This window comes from Balaenoptera physalus, assembly GCF_965194825.1.
Source record: "Balaenoptera physalus genome assembly, chromosome: 10".
Classification (NCBI taxonomy): Eukaryota; Metazoa; Chordata; class Mammalia; order Artiodactyla; family Balaenopteridae; genus Balaenoptera; species Balaenoptera physalus.
In genome coordinates, this window is record NC_138889.1 from 101,387,005 (window position 1) to 101,412,520 (window position 25,516).

Genomic DNA, 25,516 nt, shown 5'->3' on the forward strand with positions numbered 1-25,516 from the left:
TTTAGTAGCCTCTGGAAAAATGCATTCTATAAGCATGAGAGAATGAGAATGAAAAAGGCAAATACTGTCTTAGAAGGATTATGGGAATCGTTTTGACCTTGCAGATTCCCTGAAAGTGTCCTCGGGAAACCCAAGGTGCTCTAAATTACACTTTGAGCAACCACATAGAGCAGCCACAAAAATAGCATTCAAAATGGCAACAACGCCAACAAGAACTAAACCTTAGAAAGGCACTGAATAAAATGACATTCGTAAAGGTTCTTAATCTAGGTAGTCTGAAGAAGCCTGTGAACTTCTCCTCAGGATAATGTTTTTAAATGTATAAAATAAAATACCTTAGATTACAAAGGAAATATTTGTATAGAAATGCATTTCTATGCACAGAACCCTTGACTAAAGCCCTTGCATGCCGTACTCCTCATTTAGAAGTTCTTTCAGTCTACCCTATGGAAATGGTATTCAAACCCCTGCAATTTCTACCAAAGTCCTACAATCCTACTTCCATCTGCCAAAGTCCTCATTCATGACACCTTAGTCTTCTGTATTTGAGGGCTGAGAGTGACTTAGCTCCCTCAAATCCTACATACTTCTTCATATCTATTGCCTCATATATACTTAGCAAAATGTCTTATTGCCTTTTTAAATTGTAAGCTCCTTGAGACCTGGGACTGTGTATCTTTTTTATCCCTCATGGTTTCTTACACAAAATAGGTACTCAATAAGCACTTGTGGAATGATTGACTGAATAAAAGAACAACTAAACATTTTCTTTGTTTGACATTTGGGCTCATTTATATCTAATGTAAGCTTTTTCTTTGCAGGTCTTGGCCACCTGTAATGTTCAACAGTCCTTTTTCAATGACTGGCTCACTGGGCACTTGAACTTTCAAATCGAGCACCAGTGAGTGAGAGAAACAGTTCATGATAAAGGGCAAGGGCTGTCACTTATAACTGCCCCCCATATAGTCCAGAGCAGAGCCCTAGGCTTGGGATCTAAAAGAGAAAACATGAACCAGAACTCTCTAAAGGCTGCTATTTTTCTATTAACGTCAATGGTAAGGAAGGGAAGAAAGAAATGAAGGAGGTGAAACAATTGTGAGTAAGTGGAGTGAAATCTTGGAAAAGTACCAGGGACTCAGTTTCCAGATTCCTATGGGCTTAGGAATTGGTGATTGTTTTCTTTGCATTTGGTTTGTTGGCAAAAGCCAAGAAAAATCATGGCGATTGGGTAACCAACTTCTGTTGAAACTTAACTACAATTTAATTTAAATATTTACTTACCTGTATCTTTAGAGCCAATGTTACAAAATAATGAATAATGAAGTGGAGTCCCTGCTGCAATTTCTAGATGGGATCTGGAAATACTTTACCAATGGGTCAGTTAGGGAGATATGCCTGAAAGAAAGAGAAAATGATAATATTTTGAGAGTCAATTTCTCCAGAATATTCAGGGGAGAGACTTTCCACATTCTCTTTGTCTAAGCCATGTCTATGATAGTCAAAGAAGGAAAGAGACCTTATATTTGTTCAAGGGGTTTTCTCATTCTTTTTCTCATGTTAGTCCTTGAAAATTTCAGCCAAACAAAAGAAGGATTATTATTTATAGTTTATCAAAGAAGAGGTTAAAACCCAAGACAGTCATCTGGCTGATTAGTGAAAACCTTGGATAAAAACCCATCTCTCCTCACTTCTTATTCCTTTCCTGGGACTTTTAGCTATATACCATGATTAGAACTTATCGAATATTCATCTATTCATGGTGCAGAAGTTAGAGAGACAGAGACAAAGATAAAGATGGAGATTAGCAGGGGTGGGGTAGGGGGGTTGATATCTCCAGCTCTCTGGGTCGTTCAAAATGGTAGAAAACCCTATACTTACATTTGATCTGGTCAAAACGAAACCTACTGATGGAGCTAATATGTATTCTCTTAGTTCTGCCTAAACATTTGCCACCCACAGGGCTTGCAGAGGGCTAAGAGATGAGTGTCCCATCAAGTTCCTTAACTTCCCAGAACAAAAGTATTGTGCAAGTTCAAGGATGGGTGTGCGTGGCTGATATAATTTTATTTTATAATGGGGAAAGAAAACTCTGGGTTTCTCTTTAGGTCTAAGCTTTATATCTCTTCTCTCTGTTTCCCTAGTCTGTTCCCCACAATGCCGTGCCATAATTATCACAAGGTGGCACCTCTGGTGAGGTCACTGTGTGCGAAGCACGGGCTGCAGTATGTGAATAAGCCCTTATTGAAGGCATTTGGAGACACTGGCAGGTAATGACAGTCTCTCAACTCACAGCTCTCATTTCCCTTCACTGCTGGTCCCCAGACTGTTCACTGGCTTATGCATCATTCACACAACAATTATTTATTAAGCAACATCCGTGTGCCCAGCATAGACGTGAGGCTCTACAGGGAACAACAGCGACAACAGAAATGATAATAGTAATTCCTACCATTTACCTACTGCCTTCCAGGTACTTCTTAGTGAAAATGCCTTGTTGTCCTACTAAATTTCAAGCTTCTTATAAACCAGGGTTGTGTATTATTTGTCTTGTATCCCCCAAAGAGCCTTGACATGCTTTAGAACTTAAGTGGTGGGAGGGACTCTCAAATCATCTGGTCCAGGGTTGCAAACTAAGATGTCTGCAGGGTCCAGTGGGACATAAGTGTGTGGATCGGGCAGGGGTGACTGTCCAACACTGGAGAGACCTGAAGGAACTGCAAATCCATACTCATCCTGAAGCATTCATAGTTCCTTAGAGAACATTGTCCTGGTCAAATTAACAGCCAGTGACCTTGGTTGAATAATTTTTTCTTTGGGGATTAGGAAAAAGAAAAAAAAGCAGTATCTTAAATACACCAGCAAGGCCAGGCCTGGTCTGATCTGATCCCTGAATAGTGTTCCATTTTCAGGCTTTCTACCACTGCCCTCCTTCTTTTCTGCCCTCCAGATATCTAGCCTCCCTTCAGTTGCTACATAACTCCCTGCCCCTTGCCATATCATAGCCTTGGTCATCTTTTCTTCCACCTAGAATATTCTTCCAACCTGCCACCTCCCCTTCTGTCACCTTGTCAATTTCCATTCACTCTCCAAAGCTCACCTCAAAGGTCTTTTCCTCATCTTAGTCTTCCCTTGCCCCCAAGACTAAACCTGTCACTTGTTCTTACAGCACCTGGTTCTCTTCATTTCTGACCTTTATCACAATCATGATTAAATACCATATTGGGTAATAAACTATATGTGTCTCCCAAGCTAGACCAGGAACTCCATGTGGACAAGACTCACATCTCTCCTATTCATTGCGGTATCACCAGAGCCTAGAAAAATATCTTTCACGTTATAAAATAGGAAGGGTAAGTGGGTACAGGATGGGTTGGCTTACAGGTATATGCTTTATCTTATAGAGATTCAGAGGAGCTTTTTCTTTTAATACTAGAGAAAAGGATAAGTGATGCTTTGGAGTACAGAAGAGAATAAAATGAAAGAAAAACTCAATCTCCTTCATATAGAAACGGTGAACTCACCTTCTAAAAAATAATTCAGTGTATCTGACTCCCTCCACTGGGCAAGAAAGAAAGACACCTTTCAGATACAGCTGAAGATGACAATGTTGCCCTGAATTAAGCAAAAGAGCAAATGTTCCATGAAGTAGCTCCTTTGACATGACAGTCTCACCTACTGATGATTTTGTTTGCTCCTCCCACAGAGCCTTGAAGAAATCTGCAGCCCTCTGGATGGATGCTTATTACACCCATCCAGAAACATGACACATACGGGCATGTGTTAAAGAGAAAACCATAAGCCCAAGAAGTGTCACTTGTGCTAAAGCCCATGATACCAAACCTCTACAATATCTGACTTAACTGCAGTTTCAACCTTCCCCAGAAATGTAATCTTAATTAACTAGTGTGGAATTTTCTGAAAATGAGGGTGTCTGGCCTAAAAATACTTTGCTAATGGCTTCCTTGCCCCTCCCTTCTTCCTATAAAAACTCTCCATTTGTATAACCCCTCAGAGTTTCCTTCCTTTACTCACTGGGATACTGTCCAATTCATGAATCATTGAATAAAGCTAATTAAATCTTCCAGTTTCCCTGGTTGAATTTTTGTTCTTTAACAGCTTATTCAATAAGATTCTCAGAGGAGAAGAACCAAGACCTGTTACTTTCACAACTTCCCAGATCACTGAGCGCTGAGTTAGAATTTAGACGGTCAATCCTGCAGATCATTTCTGCCCTCTGCTCTCTGGCCATATGAATAAAGATGGCTTAATTGGCCAGACTTCTGTCTCTTTAAACTAAGTGACTCGTGAGAGTTATGTTACAGCTCTACCTGAAATTCTTCAATGGATTCCCATGGTTCTTGGAATAAAGATGAAACTTGGTGGTTGCCAACAGACTACCAGCATTGGCCCTCCCCCATGCACCCTGCTCCACCTTGTACCACTTGCTCCCTCTGCTTTAGCCCCAATGGCTTCTTTCAAGTCTCACACACTCTTCTGCTTCAGGGTCTTTGCTCCTGAATCCAGGGTCTGAACTGCTCTGTCACCCTCCCTGCCCTCTCTCCTTCTCACCTGGTTAGTTGCCAATCACCTGCAATCCTGCAACCGCAGAACAAGCCCAAACTAGACCTATCTTCTTTCTAACAAGATACTGAGTTTTTTCAGAGAAAACAGAACAAAACTGCAAGTCAGGCAGCCAAAGCACACAAAGGAGAATATTTTTGACCTCAAATCACACCCAGAACCAAAGTCCCCACCACCATCCCCAGGGACCCAAAGGATCAGGACATGACTGGAAATTGAACACCAGAATCCTTTCAGAAGAGAAGGGTCCATTGTCCTAGAAGATCCCATGTTGAAGCCTCCTACCATATCTTACCATAAATGGCCAAGTTCCAAAGCTCACTAATCAAAACCTGCCCCACCAGCATTTCTGCATACCAACCCATCCTCCACTAACTCATAAAATTTGACCGAACCCTCAGATGGCAGAGATAGATTTGAGCCCTGCCTCCTGTCTCCTTGTCGGCTGGCCTCAAAATAAAGCTCTTTTCTCAAAAGCCAGTGCCATAGCATTGGCTTCTATGTGCATCGAGCAGCGAGCCCTTTGCTTGATAACAATCCTAGGGAAGCTTCCCTATTAAGTCAAGGCCTCCTGTGATACACTTTGTAGTAATCACTACAGGGATAATTTTATATCCATTTGTGTGATTCCTTAATTAATTTGTTTTCCATTATAACCTGCAATAACCACGAGAGTAGAGACTGCCTGACATGATAGAGACACTCAACAAAGACGTGCAGAAGGAACAAAGCTAGGAAGGAAGGAATGGAGGGAGGGAGGGAGGAAAGGAGGGAAGAAGGGAGGGAGAGAGGGAAGGAGGGAGGGAGGAAAGAAGAGAGGGAAGGAGGGAAGAAAGGAGGGAGGGAGGAAGGGAGGGAGGGAGGCAGGGAGGGAGGGAAGACGGGATGGAGGGAAGGAGGAAGGAGGCAGGGAGGAATGAAGGGATATCTCTCTCTCCATTAATCTATCTTTTTTTATGTGCTTCAAAGTAAATTTCCTGGGGCTTATTTTTAAAAATAAATCTCAGATTATGCAAACTACAAGTGCATTTCTCCTCTTCAATAAAGAATTGTGTAGCAGCTTCATCTTTAAGGGAATCTTGAAGGGAATTTTGCTATGTGAAGGGCATATAACATGGTTAACTTTCTGCAAAATAAATTATTAACTCAAAACAGAACAAACCTTCTTGTGCACACACTTATCCTTCATTATTTTTCAATTATTGATATATATTTATCTTCATCATTCTCTTTCATTTGGCAACATTTACTGAGCACCTACCATGTCTCAAACTTGGGCCAGGTGATGTGAACAAGAGTTGCAGGAGCCCAGGCTCTTGGAGCTTACAATCTAGTGGGAAAAAAAAAACAGTCAGTAAAGAAATAAATGGAAGAAAAAACAAGATCACTACATATGAAGAAAACAAAGGGTGTTGTGAGAGAGTGATAAGCAGGGACTAGTTTAAATAAGGGGCTCATAGAAAAGTGACCAGGAGAAGAATACGAAGGAGCCTCTGCCATGAGATCCTGATGACCAGAATCATCAGAAGCAAGTGCAAAGGCCCAGAGGCAGGAACAACCTTCTGTCCAAAGAACATAGCAGGAAGCCTGTACGACTACGGAATAGTGTGCCAGGTTTTTTCCTCACCATCGCTTCAGCTTCAGTGTGTTTTGCCTTGGCTTTTCAGAGGCATTCAAAAATAATTTTCTAGATAAGCAACAAGGATAAATTGTATACCACAGGGGATTATAGCCATTATCTTGCAATAACTTTTAATGGAGTATAAACTGTAAAAATATTTAAGCACTATGATGTACACCTGAAACTAATATAATATTGTGAATCAACTATACTTCAATAAAAAATAATAAGAATAATTTTCTATTATTTGTACAAGCATAGTTTTCTCTGGGAAATCTTCTCAGATTTAACTGACCAGGTTAATTCTCCCTTTACAAGCTCTTATGCCCTGTGCACCTCACTAATACAACTTATCTCTGCCTGTACACCCACTAGACTAAAACTCCATGAGGGCAGTGAACCTGTATGCTGTTACTCACCATTTTATCACCAGCCCCAGTCCAATGTTTGGCATTGACTTGGTATTCAATAAATGTTTTAATGAATAATTAGTTAACCTATCTTCTCATGACAAGCTTTCCAAAAATTCCTGGTAATTGCTGCCTAGAATCCAGCTGTCATTCTGATGCTCTCTGTTCCATATGGAGACAAAAAACAAAAACGAAAAACACCTAAGTGCCTAAGTGGACGGAGTTGTTAAAGCCTGTAATTAGGAACCCTTTGCTCAGTCAATTGAAAAAGGCTGCACAAGAGTGACTTGGGGGACTTCCCTGGTGGCACAGTGGTTAAGAATCCACCTGCCAATGCAGGGGACACGGGTTCCATCCATGGTCCCGGAGGATTCCACATGCCACGGAGCAACTAAGCCCACGTGCCACAACTACTGGGCCCGCGCTCTAGAGCCCACGAGCCACAACTGCTGAAGCCCACGTGCCTAAAGCCCCTGCTCCACAACAAGAGAAGACACCACAGTGAGAAGCCCACATATGGTAACGACGAGCAGAGCCTGCGCACAGCAGTGAAGGTCCCATGCAGCCAAAAATAAATTAATTAAATAAATAAATTTATGAAAGAAAAAAGAGTGCCTTGGTTCTCCATCTTATTGGGACAAACCCAAACACAGACTCACACCAAAAGAATTTTCATTCTGACACACGATTTATTGGGAAAGGACTAGGCAGAGCTGAAGAGATAAGAGAGTGAGGCTGCCCTAAACCACAACGGGGAGTTTCTAGCCATGAGAGTACAGTGGTAAGAGCCCTGGACTTAGGTTCTCTTAATAGTTACACATCTACTCCTATCATACTCTCTGATCATGAGCTTGGTCCTTCCTTTCTAGAGATTACCTCCTTTATTCATAGATAAGAAATGAAATACAAGGAATTATTTGGGGTTAATAAAAATGCAATATATGTTAAAGTGTCAATACCTTGCCTGGCACAGGTCAGCTTTCATGGGCTACTGCATTAGCTGCCTAACTGTTCTCATTGCTTCCTGTCTTCTTTCCTCATAAGCACCTTTGAACTGGATGCCCTAGCTACCTGGAATCTCCCAGATATCTGCATGAGGGGTACCTATTTATTATTTTGGTCACCTTCCATTCAATGCAATTTATGCACAGAATCCCTGTTCCCTCCCTCACCACGATTGCCTGTCATTCCCTAAGCATTAACCTGTTTTATTTACTTCACAGTATTCAGCACCATCCAAAATCATTTATTTGTTATCTCAACTCATTGGAATATGTTTTAACACAGAAACCCGGAAGAGTGCTTGGCAAATGAATGAATGAATTTAAGTATATCCTTGTTCATAAAGTGTAAGGAGAATGGGAAAATAACATCAGCTCCTTGAGAGCAGTGGTTTTGGACTGATTTGTATTATATCTCCAGCACCAAAGCTGCCCTGAGTGCCTATTCAATAAATACCTGTTCTTCAAGGACTGTTTTTTTTCCTCTTCAAGCCACCAAACACATCTCAAAGTGGTCCTGCAGAGGGTACCAGGTCCAGGCCTAGCTGGAATTTCCGAGGGCAAAGCCACCAGCACTATCCGATGGAGGAAAGTTTGGAGGACTTCGGAACGTCCAGCTTCAGAGAATCCAACAAGTAACCACGGAGAACCTTATATTGTGGCTAAAGGGCACTGCAGGCACATGCACTATGGACACGCCAGTGTTTCCCCCTCAAAGGGCTGGCGATTTTATTAAGACAAGACTCATATAAATTTAACAGAAAGATAAAATTAAGATGACCAGGGCTGCGTCCTACACAAGGGGCCCGGGAGAGGTGGGGGAGGGGAGGAGGCGGGGAAGGGGGCCGCGAGGCGCCTGCGCAGTAGCTGCCCATTTCCGGTCGCAAGATGCGCATGGCTGAAAGAAGCTGCCTGAGGCGCCGCAGGGTGGGTCAGGCGTGAGGCTGGGATGCGCCGCTGGGGAAAGAGGCCTGGCTGGTTCCTTCTCACTGGTCCTGGAGAAGCTGATGGAGAACCACCCCCACGGCCGCGCGAGGCGAACCCTGATAAGGAGAAGGGGAAGGGAAAGCCGGGGGAAGAGCCGGCTGCGGCAGCCAGCACCGTGGCCAGCTCGGCCTCCCTCGTGCTGCGCGTCCGGGACCAGGCCTTCCGCGGAGACGGCGAGTCTTTCCACCTGCAGTACGTGGACCTGGACCGGTTCCTGCCTGAGAACGGCCTCCCCGCCGGCCCCACCCACCGGGCCCAGAACCTGCGGCTGCCCGTGGCCGAGCTGGAAGGGAAGGAGCCTCTTCCACGGCGTCCCCGCTGCTCCTCCACCGCCGTCTTCAGCCCTCGGAAACCTGTTCCGCCCAGGTTGGTGCCGGGTCTTTGGGCAGGACCCCCTGGCCCATCCTAGGAAGTCCGCCTCCCCCTGGGGGCTGCTGGTAGCCACACACCCAGTGAGCCCTGTCTCCCGGGGGAGGTCCTGGTGGGCCCGCAGTGGGGAGAAACCCTCTGCTTCCCACCCTTTAGCACAGCACCCCTCTCCAACCTGGGGACTTCAGCATATGTCACATCAGCAGCAGTCGGAGCCTTTGTGTTGGTCGCTGTGCTGCGGATGGTGAGAACCGTGGAGTGAGCTGCATTTTCTCGTGCTGCTCTTTACCCCACATGCACTTTGCCACTGATTGTTTGGAAGCTCAGGCAATAATAATAATAATAGCAACAACAGCTAACATTTATTTAGCACTTACTCCATGCCAGGCATTAACACATAATCCTCACAAAAAATTGGTACTCTTATCCCCGTTTTATAGGTGAGGAAACAGAGGCACAGAGAAGTTAAGTAATTTGCCCAAAGTCACACAGCTGGTAGGTAATGGAGGCAGTACTAGAACCAGGATGGCTGTCTGCATAGCCAAGTACTGCTTAGGCGCTGGCACAAAGAAGGCACTGCCACTGCCCAGCCGGGACGAACATCATCTTTGCGGTTCCTCCTTCATCTTCTGGTCCTTTTTTTTGGTTTTACCTCCAGGGATTGGTTTGTTTGTTTGTTTTCATGCCTCTTGGACGTGAACCCACCAGAGGAGGCATGGCCCCCCTTTTCAGGAGGGTCTGCAAAACTTTCTGCAGACTCAGTTGGAGACATATAGGCTGATGTCTCCTGAGAAGGACCCCAGGAGCTGGGATGGAACCCAGAGAACCTGTACCAAAGGATTCTCATGCTCTTTTTTTTAATTTTTATTATGGAAAATTTTCCAAAGGCAAAAGTAAAAGGTTTCTATAATGAACCTCCATGTAACCATCACTCAGCTTCCATAATTCTTTTTTTTTTAAGTGAAATGTTTATTTGCCAGAAAACTTTTGAATTTAGTAAAGAAATGACAATAACTGGTGCACACATTAATTCAAAATATTTTTACTAAGCACCAAATAGAATAGTTCCTGAACTTTTCACTAAGAACCTCTTCATTACTGAAAGAATGCCTAACATGTAATCCGTTTAGTTAGGTTTTTAATCAAGAAATCTAAAGCTGCCAATCAGAGCTTCTGATTGGCAGGAGATGACCAGATTAACAACCTTGAAATCAGATAATGTGATTAAAAACAACTTTTAAAAGCTTTGTTTAACTATATACTCTGCTTGAGGGAATTCGTTGGCCTCCAGCTGTGTCCCCTACACATACGCACACAAACAAAAATAAGTACTAAGTTATTATGTATAAAAATTAATAAGTGGTCCCTGTATATTCAGAGGGGAATAATGCCTACTTCTCATGAGGAACAAAGAGACAGATCACTAACCCCAGAGGGAGAACCAAGCAAGGCTGGCAGAAGAGACAAGAAGTCCTGTGTCCTGTGGATACAACGGAGAGGGCGTTTGGAGGCTGCAGAGACCAGGTAGCATCCAGGCCAGACAGGAACTCAAGTGGATGTCAAGGTGGGTGGGGCGGGACCTTCAAGGCTGGAGGAAAAGCGAGCCAAGACACTGAGTCACAGAATTACTGCCTGTTCAGAAAACAGTGCTGCACTCGTTGAGGGTGAAGGGGTGTAATCTAATGAGGGAATGTAAACAACAGAGAAAGGAAAGCCTCATGCAAGGAGACCAGGCACAATGCCCGTTTGTATTTCTCAACAGCGGTTCAACAGACAATCTGAGGTGGCCTGTGTTACCGACAGAGGGTAAAATATTTTCCCAAACACCAAGTCTCCCATGCACCCTGCAGCCAGCCTCCCACCTCAAGGGCCCAGTCCCTTGGAATCAACACCGTCCATTAGCAAGAACCTTCATTAATGGAAAAATCTGCTCCAAATAGCAGAACAAATAAAACTCAGAGATTATCACAGCAAGCTTTAATCCTCATATTTCACCTATGCCCCTGTTGAGAGCAGGGTCAGCTCCGTTAGTTAAACTGATTATTGCATAAATGAATATCACTTAGCATATCACTGCTCCTACCCCCCCCAGAAAAAGTAAGTAAACACTACAAAAAATATAAACTTACCCCCAATAAAAGTCAACATTAACTTAAGGATACTACTGGATTCCTATAGCACTAGGTTACTATAGTACAGTAACAGTTACTACACTAACCTACGATATTATAATCCTCTTCCAACCTATTTACAAAATATCCTCGTTCTGGGGTTCTGGAAGTGTTAATTGTTGCATTAGATTCCTCTTCTTGAGGTAGTTCAAAGTCGTGAAAAACAAGCAAATTTACATATTTTTGTATACTGCCACTGATGGGTAAATTATCATAAAAGGCCTACAACCAAAATCCTCATCCTTTGATATGCAGATCAGATCATACAAGCTTTTCCCCTCAGATCATACAAACTAAAACTGGAAGCACAGAGATTAACAGTCATACAAAAATAAAGATAAAAACAAGCAGAAAAAAAACCAAAAACCAAAAATTAAAAAGGAATCTGTAAAAAGCATCACACTAACAGTCTTAAACTTTGCTAAAGACAGACAATACTCTTGGTTTACTAAAGCAATAAGCATTTTATAAAGTACTCCAGAAATAACGCTTATGAAAATAGGTGGACATTTTTAGGTGAGAGCACAAAACTAAAATCATCTCATTCTCTGGCAAAGAGTTCTCCCAAAATGTCATGTCTAAAAGAAGTGATGTTTGGCAAAACTGTGTCTGGACTGACTCAGCCACCAGCTCATTTTCAGGTGGCTTTTCCTCAGGTTTGCTTCATCGGTGCAGGGATATTTGCAGACGCCTGCTCGAGGTAGGCCAGGGAACCCTGAGGGATGTCGGCTGGCTTTTTGGGCTGCATGTTGATGTCCTCCAGCACCTGTTGCCAGTGTCTCCGTTTTGTTAAATGCTTCTGAACCAGAGCATCCTTTCGCTGTAACTCATTCCTCAGTTCCGAGACATCCTCTTTGATAACTTGCTCTGGTTTCTGAACAGGTAACTGCAATCTTTTTGGTAGGAAAAAACATACTGTCTGTCTCACAATATCTAGAAATTTCTGGATACACTGATCAACACCAGTTGGAATTTCTTCCTGATCTGTACTATTGACATAATCCTGACTCACCAGAGAAGCAAAACAAGGCTCGAAAGATGACGCCAACTCATCCACCAAGGTACTGTGAGAAGTTCTTGGAATGCCTGGTGTGGCCTGAAGAAGCCCCCGCGGCGGTGGCGGGGGTCCAGGTGGCTGCGCAGAGAACATGCCTCCCAGCAGAGCCCCCATTTCTAAAAATCCATAACTCTTAACTCATAACCAATCTTGTTTTCTATGACACCTTCCATTCCCCTCACCTGATTATTTTCAATCACTTCCTAGATATTATATCGTTTCATCCATAAATATTTCAATATGTATATAAAATATAAGGACTCTTTTTAAAAACATAACAAAAAATACCAATTTTATATCTGAAATTGACATCAACATTCAAATGTTAAAAAAAAAAAATAGAGGTAACAATAATCAAGACTCTAAGAAGGAATCATGTGCTCTTCTAGAATAAGAAAACACTGGCAATAATACCTACTGGGCTTTGGTCTCTGTGCCTTGGACTTCTCATGGGTAAATTAAATGAGAGAGTTAAGATGATGGTTAAGTTTTCATCTAGCTCAGATATTCTAATAGTTTTCAAAGCTAAATGGATTATCTTGTACCTATGGGTCTGGGTACCCTTAAACACGCCCTCAAAGTTTTTATTAATAATTTCAGTAGTATTTCATTTATCTCCCCTACCAGAATGTACACTTCTTGAGGGTCAAGAATTTATCTCTTATTCACTGCCAGATCCTCAGAGCCTAGTGGGCAAATTGTGAAGGGCCTTCTGTGCTGAGCCAAGGAGTCTGAACTTTATCCTAAAAGAATGAGGAGTCATGGAAGGAATTTAGTGAGAAAAGATGCATCACCAGATGTGCTCTTAAGAAAGATTGGATTTGTGCTACAAACAAATGCTGGAGAGGGTGTGGAGAAAAGGGAGCCCTCTTGCACTGTTGGTGGGAATGTAAATTGATACAGCCACTATGGAGAACAGTATGGAGGTTCCTTAAAAAACTAAAAATAGAACTACCATACGACCCAGCAATCCCACTACTGGGCATATACCCTGAGAAAACCATAATTCAAAAAGAGTCATGTACCACAGTGTTCACTGCAGCTCTATTTACAACAGCCAGGACATGGAAGCAACCTAAGTGTCCATCGACAGATGAATAGATAAAGAAGATGTGGTACATATATACAATGGAATATTACTCAGCCATAAAAAGAAATGAAATGGAGGTATTTGTAATGAGGTGGATGGACCTAGAGACTGTCATACAGAGTGAAGTAAGTCAGAAAGAGAAAAACAAATACAGTATGCTAACATATATATATGGAATATAAAAAAAAGAAAAATGGTCATGAAGCACCTAAGGGCAAGATGGGATTAAAGACGCAGACCTACTAGAGAATGGACTTGAGGATATGGGGAGGGGGAGGGTAAGCTGGGACAAAGTGAGAGAGTGGCATGGACATATATACACTACCAAATGTAAAATAGATAGCTAGTGGGAAGCAGCTGCATAGCACAGGGAGATCAGCTCGGTGCTTTGTGACCACCTAGAGGGGTGGGATGGGGAGGGTGGGAGGGAGGGAGATGCAAGAGGGAAGAGACATGGGGATATATGTATATGTATAACTGATTCACTTTGTTATAAAGCAGAAACTAACACACCATTTTAAAGCAATTATACTCCAATAAAGAGGTTAAAAAAAAAAAAAAAAGAAAGATCGGATTTGTGGAATATGAGAGTAGCGAATGGGAGGTCGATTAGGGAGTTACTCTTGTGATACTGAGCCGAAGTAGCAAAGGTATGAACTAAGGCAATGGCTATGGAGATGGAAAGTAGGGAGCATATGAAAGAGAAGTCGAATTAACTGGGCTTTAGAGAGGCATTCAAACAAAGACCACTTTGAGAAGCCCAAATATGGCCAATGGAAGGAAATTATAGACTTCATTCATATTTGGATTGAGAGCATTAATTCCCTCTTGGCATGCTCTAACCCTTGGTGCAAGAGCAGCCAAATGATCAAGATATGTGGGACAGTTGATGGGAGTGAAACATGGTAAGTGACACTGGTCACCACTAGAAGGTTCAGTGTAAATTATTCTTCTAGTACAGTCAGGATTTGGCCAATCAAATTGCAACTAGTACAATGCCTGCTACTTGGTAGATATTCAGGCAACAGATCCAAGTCTCTTGAGCATGTCAATAAACATGGATTAAATAATTTAATGTATGATAGAATCCTTAAACCCTCAAAACCAAAAGTCCAAAGTCTCCAAGAGGTTCAGTAACTTGCCCATATTCACTAGGTTAACGGGTGATAGAGCCAGGCTTTGGACACAGACAGAATGACTGAGAGTTCATGCTTTAAAAACTCCTGTGCCATACAGCCTATCACCTTGCCAATCCTCCTAGGAAAAAGATGAAGGAAGATAGCCATTTAATACTGGCAGATCACCAAATATAAGAAGAGGAGGCAATAAAATATGAAGTTATAACAACCTTTTGTTGTTCAGCCAGAGTCCCTGCCAGGGCATCTACTGCCTGGAGGAGAAGGGATTTGAATTCTGTAGAATCACTCTGTGATTGAGCTCAAGGAGAACATATAAAGAGCTCTCTAAAATGATGGTCTAGAACCATAGGGTAATGCCTGTGAGCTTTCTTCTAATAACCACCATGGGGTTAATAAAGTGAGGCAGATAGTTAATCATGTTAATAAACTGAGGCATGTGAATGTCTCTGATGATGTTGGGGACAGAGCTTAAGTTGAGGGTCCTGGCTAGGTAAAGCTCCAAGAGTCCTTTAGGTATATGACAATGAGGACAGCCGCACCAGGGAAAGAAGAAAGAGGGGCACCCAGATTTGAAGAAGTCTTCTAACAGGAATAATCCTGATAATCCTTTTCATGGCAATGCCCTTCACAGTTCAAAAGGCATATGCATTCCTCACATGATCTTCCAGCACCACTGAGGCAGCCAAGTCTAGTATCATTAGCCCGATTGTACAAAGGGAGAAACTGAGATTTATAGTAAGTGGAAGATCCAGGATGCGAAGCCAGGTTTTCACAATCTAAGATCAGCTCCAGTTTGGAACAGATGGTCCCCAAACTCATGGAAGTAAACAAATGCAAAGTCCCGAGAGGACAGAAACTTGAAAGAAAAATTTTTTTTAATGTTCTCAACTGGGAAGCTCAATACGGTACACTCAACTCAGTCCCCAGTGTCTGAGACTCTCATGAGAATGGGTCTTAGTCCCACAGCCCTCAAAAATAAACCCCGTATTTGTAGCAAAAGCAAAGTATCACCTTGCTACAAGTGTAGAAAGGGATATTCTAACATAAATGGACTTAGTTAAAAAGTAACTCGTATTTTTCTAAGCGGACGCTTGCTGTAGTGTCTGGAAGGAAAATCCAAGTCTATTTGTTAGAGAAATACAACAGGAATTTTATCTGTGATTCTTTGCAGGCTGCAGAAGAATCCTCCTCCAGAAAATCAGGAGTGGAAACAGAGTAGCAGGATCTGCTGATAGGGTGAGTTGGGAACACTTTGGACATCAGTTCTTAAAACAATGCCTCGAATATTGTCGATGCTCGGTGAAAGTTTTGCAACGGAAATACTTCATCTTAGTTACCAGTTAACACTTCTGGGAAAAAGAGAGGTCAGGTCTAGACTCAAAATTTACCTTACTTAAGAATATCTTTCAGTAGAACAGTGGTTGCCAGGGGCCAGAGGTGGAGGAAATGCTGGTCAAAGGGCACAAACTTCCAGTTATAAGAAGAATGAGTTCTGGGGATCTAATGTACAACATAGTGACTATAGTTAGGCATTCTGTATCATGAACTTGAAAGTTGCTGTTAGAGTGGATTTTAAACTTTCTCACCATAACAACAACAACATGGCAGTTATGTGAGGTGAAAGATATGTTAACTAACCTTATTGTACATATTTAGCAGTATATGTGTGTATCAAATCATCACATTACACACCTTAAACTTACATGTTACATGTCAATTATATCCCAGTAAAGCTGGGGGAAAAAATAATATCACTGAAAGAGGTACAAGAAAAGTCTGTTGTGATTTTATATACAAATTGCTGCTACACTCCTTAATTGTATATAACATGAGTCCCTGTTGCCTCTTGCCCTTAGTTTATGGGGCAACGTTCACGTGCTTCTATCCAAAGTACTTCCTTTGTTTGGAGTTACCTTCACTGGTTGTTCACATCTCTAACTTATATAATCTCAAACCTGTTTCTAGTACCAATTTTAAAACTACTTATTTCAGGGACGATTTCTAGATCCTCTAACAAGATGAGATCATTCCCTGAACTAAAGTCAAACAGCATTTGGTTTGTATCTCCTCTTGGATATGATTAACTCTGACTTTTATCACAGAGAATCACCGTTAACAATTGAACTTGAGGACCGTGGATGCAACTTATTCACCATTTTAGAAGTCTCTTAGTCTCTGAACATTGTTTTTAATAACTGGGATGCTCTATTTTTCCTTTGGATTGAATTGACCTCTTTAACCCTTAAAATGGTAATACACTTGTTTCTCTAATGTCTAGTAAAGGAGGTGTGGCTTTGATTTAGTAAAACTGGCAGCATTTTGACTTGCTGAGAGATGGTATGTCTGTAACCTGTGCTTTAAAGGCAATTTGGGGGTGTAAGTATGTACAAAAATATTTAATAATTATAAAAAGGCATACAGAATATACAACGAACACATGTAACCACCAAATATAAAATATCACCAATACTGGTGAAGGTCCGATATTATACTGTGCTATAATTAATCAATAAGCTCTTTCCCTCAACATTATGTTTTTAAGATTTGGGTTGAGAAGTGTAGCTCTTGTGAATTCATTTTCACTAACGCATGATATTCTTCTCTATGCCATTATTTATTTAATCATTAGTTGTTTAGTGTCTTTTTAGTCTTTGTCTATTATATCACATGGTTTGATTTATATTTATAAAATCCAATTTCACAATCTTTGCATGTTAATGATGAGTTTAGTTCATTTATATTTATTCACCGTATTAATTCATTTGGATTTATTTATACCTTCTCAGGTGATTTCTATTTGTCTTGGTTTTTCCTACTATTCTCTTTATCTTCTTTATTATGTTTAGATTGATTGATTTTAAAAGTCCATTTATTCCCCTAAACTTAAAAATATTTCATTGTTATCTTTTTAATTTTTGAAAATACATACATCTAAGTAAAAGTACAAGAATTTTAGAGCAGTCAATTTAATGAAGACTCCAGTATAATATGTTAGTGTTAGCTGATATTTTTAATTATCACTTCCCCATAGACAATATTATCAATATTTAATACAGCCTCTGTTTATCCCAATATGTTATTTCCCATGTGTTTACCAGCTTCTAAGCTCACCATTTCTTCTTGCTTCTGAGACTTCGTTCAGAGATCACATTCCTCTCTTCTGAACAACAGTCTTTAGAAGCACCTTAAGTGCAGAACTATAGATGGCAAACTCCATTTGTTCTTGCATGAAAATGTTTTATTTTATTCATGTTTTTCACTAACTTCGTATTTTTTAACATAAAACCTTCATAACAGTTAAAATGATAGTACAAGAAACATTGGTAAGCACTTCACCTAGATTAACCAATTCTTTTTTTTTTCTTTTTCTTTTCATTTAGCTTTATCTTTTTCACACCAAAGGAATTTAATATTGATAAAATAACATTATCTATTATGTACTCATTATTTAAATTCCCCTACTTGTCCCAACAATATCTTTTGTAGATATTTTCTTATCAGATTAAGAATCAATCAAGGATTGTGTATTAAATTTAGTTATAATATCTTTCTAGTCCTTTAAAATCTAAAACAGTTCCCAGTTTTGTTTTTGGTTTGTCTTTTATGAAATTGACAACTTTTTAGGTGTCCAAGCCAGTTGATTTGTAGAATTTCCCATCATCTGGATTTTTTCAGGTTGCTTCATCATGATTAGACTCAGGATAAATATTTCTGGCATTAAAACAACATAGTGATGCTTTTGCCCCCCCAACTTTGTATAATTGATATGTAGGTGTACAATTCTAGACTGTGGTTGTTTTCTGTCAGCACTTTAAGAACCTTATCCTGCTCTCTTCTGGGCTTTATTGTAACTGTTCGGAAGCCTGTTTTTTCAGACTGTTATTCCCTTCTCTCTGACTGCTTTTATGATCTTCTGTTTTCTTCTATTGTATGACTTTTTTTCACAATGGTATTTCTAGATGTGGACAATTTTTATTTATTCTGCTTGAGTCTTCATACTTTCCAAATTTTTTTATCTTTTGTCAGTTCTCAAAACTTCTCAGCCATCATTTCCTAAAACATTCTCTTTCTTTCTGACATGCTAATTTTATGCATTCTATTCTAACTTCCACATTTCTTTTTTTTTATATAAATTTATTTATTTTATTTATTTATTTCTGGCTGCATTGGGTCTTCGTTGCTGCGCGCAGGCTTTCTATAGTTGCGGCGAGCGGGGGCTACTCTTCTTTGCGGTGTGCGTGCTTCTCATTTCAGTGGCTTCTCTTGTTGCGGAGCACAGGCTCTAGGCACGCGGGCTCAGTAGTTATCGCTCGTGGGCTCTAGAGCACAGGCTCAGTAGTTGTGGTGCACGGGCCTAGTTGCTCCACGGCATGTGGGATCTTCCCGGACTAGGGCTCGAACCCATGTCCCCTGCATTGGCAGGTGGATTCTTAACCACTGTGCCACCAGGGAAGCCCTAACTTCCACACTTCTTAACTTTTCTCACATAGTTTCCATCTCCTTGTCAGTTTGTCCCATATTCTAGGGATTTTCTTCATATATGTCTTCCAGCTCACCAATTCTCTCTGCTATTTCTAATTTGTTGTTTAACATACCTACTGAGTCTTTCATCTCAATGACTATTTTTTTAGGAAATCTATAATACTCTTCTATAATTCTTTTGATAATCTTTGATAGTCTTTTTCCCTTGCTCTTATTTTCATTTTTAAATTTCTTTAAATAATAAAAAATCTATTCTATATTCTGTACCTGATAATTCTAGTATCCCAAACCCTATGTTATTCAGTTCTGCTATTTGTTGTTTCTGCTAAGTTTTGTTCAGGATAACTTTTTTCTTTGTATTTTTTTATTTTTTGAATTATAATATTATTTTTACTGATTTTACCTGCAGGAATCTTAAGGTAATTTGGATTCTTGTTATATTCCTACTCATGATCTTACTTTGTTTCTGCTAGATAGCAAAGATATTCACAACCCAGCACAATGTTCTGTTAATTTCTTACATAGTAATATAAATTTATAAACTCCAAACCCATGTGAATTCAGTGTGGTAGTTACAAATACTCAGGTAGGACTCTTTTTTGGCCAAAACAGAAGTTCTTTTTCCATCAAGGTGATTTTTTTGTAAGCCATCATTACTAAAATTCTATATTAGGGTCCATCTATACTCTACACTCTGCATATCCAAGGCATAGTTTCCCATCCCCCACTGAGGTCTTTAAACCAAAGATCTATGTTTAATGTAATGACAGAAGTCCTTGTGACAGCCTCAGCACCATCTCACAACCACAGCTCTGGTTTGCAGGTTCCTTTTCAGTCTTCAGTGCCCGGCATTTTTCTTATTTGCTTCTGAGCTCAGTATGACTTTACAATAGTGTTTGTTATATTTTACCAAGCATTTTCAGGTGTCTTGTGCAGTCTGGTTTTCTCATTATCTTTTATATTATACAGCCTGGAGCAGAAGGATGAAGGCAATTTTCAAAAGTAATTCTTCCCACCTTCTCACTTGTTTTGAATTACCCCTCAAGGAACAAAAATTTCCACTGTGGGTTTATGTTCAAGAAGATGGATTTCAGATTCTAAAAGCAATTACCAAAGGAGAATTATCAAAAACTATTTTGTTAAAGGCGTTGTCACTGGTATTAAATATTCAGCATCCAAAGCATATTGAATTTGACAATATTCATTAAAATGTGAAATTTCTGGTGAAATATTAATCAATATTTTGGGGGCGATACTGCCTATAAAATTGATCCTGTTATTTTGCAGCCACATCCTCACATAGAATTAGTTGTCATTTGCATTCATGATGGTTAGGTTTAGAGAACTTTACTTTAAATGCTTAATTTCTTTTAATGCCCCAGAAGACAAAACATAGAGAATAAAAAAAAGACATTGAAATGTATCAGTTATGCTTTCTTTTTAGCAAAATAACGCTTTCTAAACCATAAAGAGACTCACAACTCACAAGACTCAGTCTTACCTAAGCAGTATTCCAAATTACTATGTATCAGAAGATTAAAAATCACTCATGAATAATCAAAAGCATGACTGCAATGAGAGTTGATCAAAATAACATTAGCTGTCATGATAAAAAAAATCCCCAAATCTCAGTGACTTATCACAACAGAAGTCTTCAATCACATAAAATCTAGTGGAGAAGAGGGGCTGCTGTCAGAGTGACTGCTCTGCACAGTCATTCAGGAACACAGCGTGAAGGAGAATGCAATAAGCAACGCAGGTAGGGTTGCATGACTTAGCAAATAAAAATACAGGAGTCTCAGTTAAATGCGAGTTTCAAATAGACAGTGAGTAATTTTTTAATATATAAGTATTTCCCATGCAATATTTAGATTATACTTATACTAAAAAATTACCCTTTGTTTACCCACAATTCAAATTTAACTGGATGTCCTTTATTTTATCCGGCACCCCTAACACACGGCTTCCGAAGTTTCCATGAATGTCAGTGTCCAGCCAACAGATGAGGTAGAAAGGGAGCAGAAAGTCATATGCTTCCAGTCTGAGGGGAGCGGGGATGAGCTGGTCCAGGCCTAGAAGTAGCATTCATTCCATTTGCCCGTGTTCCATTGGCAGAACATGGTACCATGGCTACACTTAAGACAGTTTGGTTGGCAGTGTGCTCTAACTCTGTGTCCAGAAGAAAGATCTATTGATGAGCAGCAAGTCAATTTCTGCCATAACAAAGGTCCATGATACATTACTCCACAATGAGCAGTGCTCAGCAATATAGAATGGTGTTTAAGAGTAAAGGCACTAGAATAGGGGAGTTTGAGGGCTTGCAGAATATGAAAAATTATGGATGAAAACAACTCAGCTGTACCAGGTACAGGGGTAGTATAACTCAAAGTGGAAAATAAAGAGATCTATAATTTAAAATAAGCTCTCATTATACGTTAATAAAATTATTGCAAGATGATTTGTCCTGCAGCTAGGCTATAACTAAAAAGAAAAACAAAGGAATGGGAAATGCAAGACTATCTCTCAGAAATACATAAATGCATAAATATACACACACATATATATATATATGTATTATATATATGGCTTGTGAGGAAGGGAGTTGCATACTAAGGATAATAGTATAGAGATACTCTGAAACCTTCATACATATATGGATCATAAACAAACCTCAGAAACTTCCTCTAATTAATGCTACTAACTTCAGGAACTTGACCAAGATTAAAATGATAAATGGCTGAGAAAAACTATAGGTTGTTGAAAAGGTACAAAATCGCATTTGAATATTGGTTTAAGCAAATATGGATGCTTGTATAATATATTGGAAACGTATATTAGTCTATGTTTCTTAGAATCACACATATTAGAAATCAGTCTTCTTCTATGAAATACTTATTTTGGAAATGAGTCGATGGCTCGCATGTCACTGTTTATGTGGTGGTTTCTTATCAAGAATATAGAAGAAATACTTTGAAAGCAATATACCCTGCTGTGAGTGCTTGCCATGAAAATCTAATTCAAAAAAGGTGACTGGAACGTAACCTTTTCTATTCAAGAAGTCATAAAGATTTCCTTTCTTTTCTTGGTCCCCCTCTTGGTCCTTTCTAGACTTTCAGTACTCATGACACAAAGAAATAGCACTGAAGTGACTGAATTCTTTCTCCTGGGATTTGGTGCCCGACACAAGTTTTGGTATGTCCTGTTCACTGTATTTCTAGTCATCTATGGGGCCTCTGTGGTGGGTAATGTTGGAATGATCCTACTCATCAAGACAGATTCCAGACTCCAAACCCCCATGTACTTTTTCCTACAACAGTTGGCTTTTGTTGACATCTGTTATACCTCTGCTGTCACTCCCAAGATGCTGCAAAACTTCATAGTAGAAAACAAATCAATATCATTCAAGGGTTGTGTCATGCAATTATTGGTTTATGCAACATTTGCGACCAGTGACTCTTACCTCCTGGCTACTATGACAGTGGACTGTTATGTGGCCATCTGTAACCCACTTTGCTATCCCATCGTCATGGCGCAAAGAGTCTGCATCCAGTTGGTAGCTGGTTCATATGTAATGGGCTCAATAAATGCTTCTGTGCACACAGGTTTTACATTTTCACTGGTCTTCTGCAAGGGTAGTACCATCAATCACTTTTTCTGTGATGTTCCTCCAGTTCTTGCCCTTTCATGCTCCAACATTGACAACAACATCATGGTACTTGTTGTCTTTGTGGGATTTAACTTAATTTTTGCTGTGTTGGTCATCATCTTTTCCTGGGAGAATATCATAGCTGCCATCCTAAAGATGTCTTCTACTGCAGGAAGGAAAAAAGCCTTCTCCACCTGACAGCTGTCACCATTTTCTATGGAGCCCTCTCTTACATGTACTTACAGTCTCATTCTAATAATTCCCAAGAGAATATGAAAGTGGCCTCTGTATTTTATGGCATTGTGATTCCCATGTTGAACCCCCTGATCTACAGTTTGAGAAATAAGGGTGTAAAAGAAGCTCTAAAGGTGACAAGGAAAAAATTCTCCTAGATTAGACCCAAATTGTTAAAATTCAGCACATCAAAGCATCCAGTAGAGATGTTTGACCACTATTTAATATTTCTGAAATAGGCAACACATTCACATCTTAAACCAGTGTTACCTCCTTCAATAGATAATTTCTTCGAATGCAAGAAATATAGTAATGTCTCATAGGACTAATTTTCTCATGGATTTAGTTTGAGAAACATATCCCATACTACCCATCAAAAAGGGCTTTATTGAGATTATTTAAAATATTAAGTATGTGTAGACTTGACAAAGTATATAGTTATTTCAAATATATTTCAGATATATTTTTAAGACTAGAAAACCCAATTTTTATGTAATCAATTTTAAAATTGAGGTTTATGATTTCCTGTTCATTTAAACAAGTTCCCTAAATTGTCAAAAAGAAGGCTCCTCCAGGGTCCCATGATCCAGGGACAACTTCCCCAGGAGAACACACGGTGCACCTCAGGCTGGTGCAACGTCATGCTGGCCTCTGCCGCCGCAGGCTTGCCCCACATTCCATACCCCTCCCTCCCCCTGGCCTGAGTAACCCAGAGCCCCCTAATCAGCTGCTCCTTTAACCCCGTCCTGTCTGAGCGAAGAACAGATGCCCTCAGGTGACCTACACGCAGAGGCGGGGCCAAATCCAAAGCTGAACCCCAGGAGCTGTGCGAACAAAGAAGAGAAAGGGAAATCTCTCCCAGCAGCCTCAGGAGTGGCGGATTAAATCTCCACAATCAACTTGATGTACCCTGCATCTGTGGAATACCTGAATAGGCAATGAATCATCCCAAATTGAGGAGGTGGACTTTGGGAGCAACAATATATATATTTTTTCCTTTTTCTTTTTTTATGAGTGTGTATGTGTATGCTTCTGTGTGTGATTTTGTCTGATAGCTTTGCTTTTACCATTTGTCCTAGGGTTCTGTCTGTCCGGTTTTTGTTTGTTTGTTTTTTTGTGTGTTTGGTTTCTTTAGTATAGTTTTTAGTGCTTGTTATCATTGGTGGATTTGTTTTTTGGTTTGGTTGCTGTCTTCTTTCTTTCTTTTTTTTTAATTACTTTTTACAAAAATTTTTTAATAATTATTTTTTATTTTAATAACTTTATTTTATTTTATTTTATTTTATCTTCTTCTTTCTTTCTTTCTTTTTTGTTCACTTTTATTCTGAGCCATGTGGATGACAGGCTCTTGGTGCTCCAGCCAGGCATCAGGGCTGTGCCTCTGAGGTGGGAGAGCCAAGTTCAAGACACTGGTCCACAACAGACCTCCCAGCTCTACGCAATATCAAATGGCGAAAATCTCCCAGAGATCTCCATCTCAATGCCAAGACCCAGCTCCACTCAACGACCAGCAAGCTCCAGTGCTGGACACCCTATGCCAAACAACTAGCAAGACAGGAACACAACCCCACCCATTAGAAGAGATGCTGCCTAAAAACATAATAAGGCCACAGACACACCAAAACACACCACCAGACGTAGACCTGCCCACCAGAAAGACAAGATCCAGCCTCATCCACCAGAACATAGGCACCAATCCCCTCCACCAGGAAGCCTACACAACCAACTGAACCAATGTTAGCCTCTGGGGGCAGACACCAAAAACAACAGGCACTACGAACCTGCTGCCTGCGAAAAGGAGACCCCAAACACAGTAAGTTAAGCAAAATGAGAAGACAGAGAAACAGCAGATGAAGGAGCAAGGTAAAAACCTACCAGACCAAACAAATGAAGAGGAAATAGGCAGTCTACCTGAAAAAGAATTCAGAGTAATGATAGTAAAGATGAACCAAAATTTTGGAAATAGGATGGAGAAAATACAAGGAACATTTAACAAGCACCTAGAAGAACTAAAGAGCAAACAAACAGTGATGAACAACACAATAAATGAAATTAAAAATGCTCTAGAAGGGATAAGTAGCAGAATAACTGAGGCAGAAGAACGGATAAGTGACCTGGAAGATAAAATAGTGGAAATAACTACTGCAGAGCAGAATAAAGAAAAAAAAATGAAAGGAATTGAGGACAGTCTCAGAGACCTCTGGGACAACATTAAACACACCAACATTTGAATTATAGGGGTCCCAGAAGAAGAAGAGAAAAAGAAAGGGACTGAGAAAATACTTGAAGAGATTATACTTGAAAACTTCCCTAATATGGGAAAGGAAAGAGTTAATCAAGTCCAGGAAGCACAGAGAGTCCTATACAGGATATATCCAAGGAGAAACACAGCAAGACACATATTAATCAAACTATCAAAAATTAAATACAAGGAAAAAATATTAAAAGCAACAAGGGAAAAACAACAAATAACATACAAGGGAATCCCCATAAGGTTAACAGCTGATCTTGCAGCAGAAACAATATAAGCCAGAAGGGAGTGGCAGGACATATTTAAAGTGATGAAGGGGAAAAACCTACAACCAAGATTACTCTACCCAGCAAGGATCTCATTCAGATTTGACAGAGAAATTAAAACCTTAACAGACAAGCAAAAGCTAAGAGAATTCAGCACCACCAAACCAGCTTTACCACAAATGCTAAATGAACTTCTCTAGTCAGGAAACAC

General features: G+C 40.2%; 2 protein-coding genes and 1 pseudogene across 3 annotated transcripts in view; 2 read left to right on the forward strand and 1 right to left on the reverse strand.

Moving 5' to 3' along the window:
- LOC309668481 (olfactory receptor 1165-like) overlaps window positions 1-25,516 on the forward strand; it is a 269,123-nt gene that overhangs the window by 227,825 nt on the left and 15,782 nt on the right. The window lies entirely within an intron of this gene.
- LOC309668479 (olfactory receptor 5AK2-like) lies at window positions 2,274-23,833 on the forward strand. Its single transcript, XM_082478364.1, is given in 6 exon segments — window positions 2,274-8,966; window positions 9,410-9,464; window positions 10,348-10,493; window positions 15,598-15,662; window positions 22,017-22,741; window positions 22,744-23,833. Coding segments are annotated over 2 exon segments (915 nt in total). The 5' UTR covers window positions 2,274-8,966; window positions 9,410-9,464; window positions 10,348-10,493; window positions 15,598-15,662; window positions 22,017-22,029; the 3' UTR covers window positions 22,947-23,833.
- On the reverse strand, window positions 10,734-15,586 carry LOC309668485 (mediator of RNA polymerase II transcription subunit 28 pseudogene; annotated as a pseudogene). Its single transcript has one exon. The product of its transcript is annotated as a mediator of RNA polymerase II transcription subunit 28 pseudogene (transcript).